Genomic DNA, 4,120 nt, shown 5'->3' on the forward strand with positions numbered 1-4,120 from the left:
TTGTAAGGAGTAAAAAATACGATGTCTACAGAGGGCTTGATCCAAATGTGAGACCCCTTAGTTTTTATTTTCATTTTTCTTAAGTTTAATCAGCACACTTGGGATTTGAGTTAGTATAAAAATTATTTTTCATTTTAACTATTAGCCATGTCAGCATTTCTCAGCCATGTCAGCATTTCTCAGCCATCACTTAACGGTAGAGGCTAATTTGAGCCAATAACGAAAGGTTAAGAACTAAATTGACACATTTGAAATGTTGGGAACCAAATTAACATTTAACAAAAAGAATATGGACTAAATTTGTAGTTTACTTAATAATTATTTATTCTCATGCGATCACATGGGTCTGCAACTAATTTTATTTTTAAGTCTATGAAGAAATTTGAACGGATGCATTTAGAAGGTGAGATGTATGAGTCTATGAGCTTTGCGCCATTTTAACCAAATTAGAAATTACCAAGTAGCAAATAGCTATCATTTGGGCTCGTGTTGTTTTAGCTGAAGTGCCGAATGGTTTTAGTATGGCCCAAGTACACATTAAAACAGGGAATTTGGCATGATTGGAGAGGAATTGTATCCCTAATTAGAAAATTTTGCGAGTTGTAACTTATGAAATTTTGTATGAACTTATCAAAGATGTTGATCAATGATGGCTCCAATTTTCCAAGTAATTAACTTCCATAGATTTTTGGTATGGCCGGCCTGTCTGAGAACTGCTACAACAAAGATATAATGTGAAATAAGTTATGGAATGTGTGATCCATTTAAGATGTTAGTCATTGAAATGAACCGAATGAAGTTGATGGCCACCTTTACCTTATAATAATGTCGTCTAGCAATTTACATATTTTTCTTTAAATATCCTCAAAAAATTCAATCAGCTACAGACTACTATTGTTAGTCATAGAAATGAAATGAATTCCTTCATTACTACATCCAATACATCTCTAAGAATAATCCTTTTTTTAAGAAGAAAGACTGAATTTCATTGAAAGAAAATCAGCCGTACATGGTCAACAAAAAGAACAGAGTACAGGTGTGGAGGAACATCCTCCATCCACACCGAGAAACTTCTAAGAATAATTTGATGGTGAGAAAACTAGAACAATACAACACACCTAAAAATATTATATAGTTTTCCATAATCTTCTTTGTCACTATTCTTATGGTACGTCTATTTATTCTTTCTGATAAATTCCCATAAAATACGCCAGTTATTATCATTCAAAGAGAACTAATCTCCTACTAACTCTTTTCAAAACAATCTTTGAATGCATCCCGTTAAAATCGTTAGACTTTGGATCACAATCGAGCAAGTTGCCTAATGTTCATAGGTGTAATGTCATTGGTATCACCATCCAAGAGACGCCTTGCAGCGAGAAGATTAGTAGCTTCAGAAGGATGATATGGGTCCCAAAACACATGCTTGGATCTGTCACTACAAATTTTTGAGTGAGGACCACATGGAATCAAACCCCCAAAGCGCCCAGCAAGATAGCAGCACGCGGAATTCGCATTCTCAAAACCTGTTAAATAAAACATCAAGTTCTCTTTAGAGTGGCGACATGAGGATCACCTACTATGATGTTATGATAAACTTCTACTTATACCAAAAGCTTAATTTGTTAGGAAATGATAAATTTAAATGAGCGTTCTAATTTAAGATACTCCTATCCTATGTGAACTGACAGTGAATTCTACAGCATGCTCACCATAGGAAATGTAGTTTTGCAGGATATCTTCTAATATGCTATAAGAATCTGCATAGAGAAATTTTGATTCCTTAAGATTAGTGCTGAGGTCTGTGATAAGGCTTTTCAGCTCAGCATTGAATAATTGAGCCAACTGATTTGCCAAACTAACACAGTTGTCCCCTGCAGCCGGATTGGCATCCCTTTCAAAAGGTATACACCCAATGGGTCCAACACTTGAAACAACAATCTTTCTAGCACCCAAATTGTAAAACCTCTGGTAACAGAATCAATAACATACATTTCAGCTTAACTTTTACAGTACCAAATGTGGCTTTAACATAATAGGTTACCAAAAGATTACCGTTAGTTGTAGCCTGAATCTTGAAATCATGGTACCAACAAATACTTCTGGAGGGATCAACTTCTGCTCAGCAGCAGAGATGACAGGTGTCAGGTAGTTATTGATGAAATCATTTGAGCCCATCGCAACAAAGAAGATTGCTTTTCTTAACAATGTTAGTGCTGCAGGAGCTCCAGTGCTTGAGATTATGTCTTGCCTGCTGTTTTCAAAATTATCTATCTGCGCATCCATATTTATTCGACCTCCCTATATATAAATTTTCTTGTTTATGTAAACCAGTAGATTATTTTACATCTAACACAATGTACGTACTGAAATGCTGTTCAAAATGATGGCTTTTAGTGCCAATTAGGGGAAAAAAATTAAGTGGAAAAGAAGCCTTACAAAGAGCTTTCCAGTGTGATTAAGAATTCCGCCTGCACCAGAAGCATAATTGACACCCTGCAGAACCACAGATCCTGTTGTAGTGGGAGCCAAGTATGGTGGAGTGAAGTCTTTAAAGCCCAATTCCTGACCTGGTGAGAAAAATTTTATGAAGAAAAAAGAATATGCCATTAACATTTGCATATCTAATACTGCAATAGCCAGTAGTTTTGTACAAAGTACTAGAGAATTAGTACTTGCCTATAATGTCAGTAATTGTTCTTCCATTTGTGAATCGCCCTGTTGGCATTCCAAAATCAATCCCATTGGGGACATAATTAGCCTTAGAGAGTGTTAAAATGTAGTTATTATTTCCAGCATCAAGCAATGAATCCCCGAAAACAAACATAGCAGGAACAATTTGTGCAGAGCACATTCCCACTAGGATGGAGATTGTCAATATTGCGGGCACAATCCCACCAATGATTTGTCTATCCAAGTTCATGAAAGCCATTACAAACAATAGAAATCTAAGTATGCCTTTCAGTTAGAACCTTGGGGCCCTTGGTTTTATCTAAATTTAACCACACTTAAAACTATATGAAGCAAGAGAAGCTATTGAAAAAATTTTAATGATTAAAAGAAGTAAGAAAACTCAGTTGGATGTATCAAAAAAAAAAAACTCAGTTGGAACTTGGAAGCTCAATCATAAAGGAAAAGAATATGTTACGTATAAAGTTACGAAGTTTTCATGCAAAGACAGTAAGCATATTCACTCAGAATATAAAGGTGAGCAGCAACGAGTAGAAAATTTTTCAGTTTTAACAAAATAATTGGATTCCAAACAGACCCATAAATTTCTTTTTGTCTAGAAAAATTTAAGGGATGGGATCGATGTAAAGTGTAAACATTCAATGCCCTAGCACATTCAGCACCAACCCGTGAGAGTAAACTTAAACTCTCTCTTTGTCAAAGTTTTAAAGTGGAAGTTATTGAAGAAAGAACCAAAGTAAAACAGCTATATACTTCTAGCTGACACTATGCTATTGGGGCTTCGGATATATATAGTAAACATTTTTTAAATTTTCACAGCTGCCAACTAACCTAGATGACTGTTTGGATTCAAACCAACGTGGTAACTCACGTTGGAAATTAAATGCACCTGTTAGGTTCCCTTAAAATAGTAACTTTGGCCCGAAAGATGAAAAAACCTTTCTACGAAGCACGCACATATATATGATATATCATTATTCTTATCGTGCGGCACAGGGAAGCGGACACTATTACTGGATAGTGAGCCAAGCAGCATTTATGGCTTTTGCAGCACATACTTGTCTTATGGGTTTGGTTAAGTTGGTTTAAAATTTGTTGCCTCCAAATGCTAGCCCATCTCATGATCATAATGGCATTATGGCACCCCACGATTTCAAGTCGAGGTTGCGGTTTGATAAAGCTTCAAATTAAGGGTATCTTTAGGTTAAAAGAGAGAAGAGGGAGGAGTTAGAGCAGGGAAGGGTATGACTTATGAGTAAAACTTAGGCACAATTATTTAAATGTTGTAATTTAGATTTCTCCATCAATTCCAATCGAGTAATACTACAATTACAAATTATTTAACAATTTTTTTATAAACTATTGATTGGGAAAATTCTTACAAGTTCTCATTTAAGTCCATCATTAACATCATTTTTTACTTACCAAT

At 35.2% G+C, this 4,120-nt stretch overlaps 1 protein-coding gene across 1 annotated transcript; it reads right to left on the bottom strand.

Annotated features, from left to right (window-relative positions):
• Positions 1–1,302: 1,302 nt before the first annotated feature.
• LOC112002138 (GDSL esterase/lipase At4g16230) lies at positions 1,303–2,932 on the bottom strand. The gene is made up of 5 exons (XM_024034300.1): positions 2,680–2,932; positions 2,440–2,570; positions 2,056–2,301; positions 1,713–1,968; positions 1,303–1,526 (listed from the first exon to the last, which is right to left on the bottom strand). The coding sequence occupies exons 1-5, from the start codon at positions 2,930–2,932 to the stop codon at positions 1,303–1,305; spliced, it is 1,110 nt and encodes a 369-aa protein (XP_023890068.1).
• Positions 2,933–4,120: the final 1,188 nt, after the last annotated feature.

This window comes from Quercus suber, unplaced genomic scaffold (genome assembly GCF_002906115.3).
Source record: "Quercus suber isolate HL8 unplaced genomic scaffold, Cork oak 2.0 scaffold_346, whole genome shotgun sequence".
NCBI classification, from domain to species: Eukaryota; Viridiplantae; Streptophyta; class Magnoliopsida; order Fagales; family Fagaceae; genus Quercus; species Quercus suber.

Bases quoted from the DNA above. Each gene is read 5' to 3' on its own strand.
- LOC112002138 (XM_024034300.1), bottom strand. From the start codon at position 2,932: ATGGCTTTCATGAACTTGGATAGACAAATCATTGGTGGGATTGTGCCC. The intron at 1,969-2,055 runs GTAATCTTTTGG...TTCTGTTACCAG, and splicing joins GATTCAGGCTACAACTAACG to AGGTTTTACAATTTGGGTGC. The intron at 1,527-1,712 runs GTGAGCATGCTG...TTTATTTAACAG, and splicing joins GCAAAACTACATTTCCTATG to GTTTTGAGAATGCGAATTCC.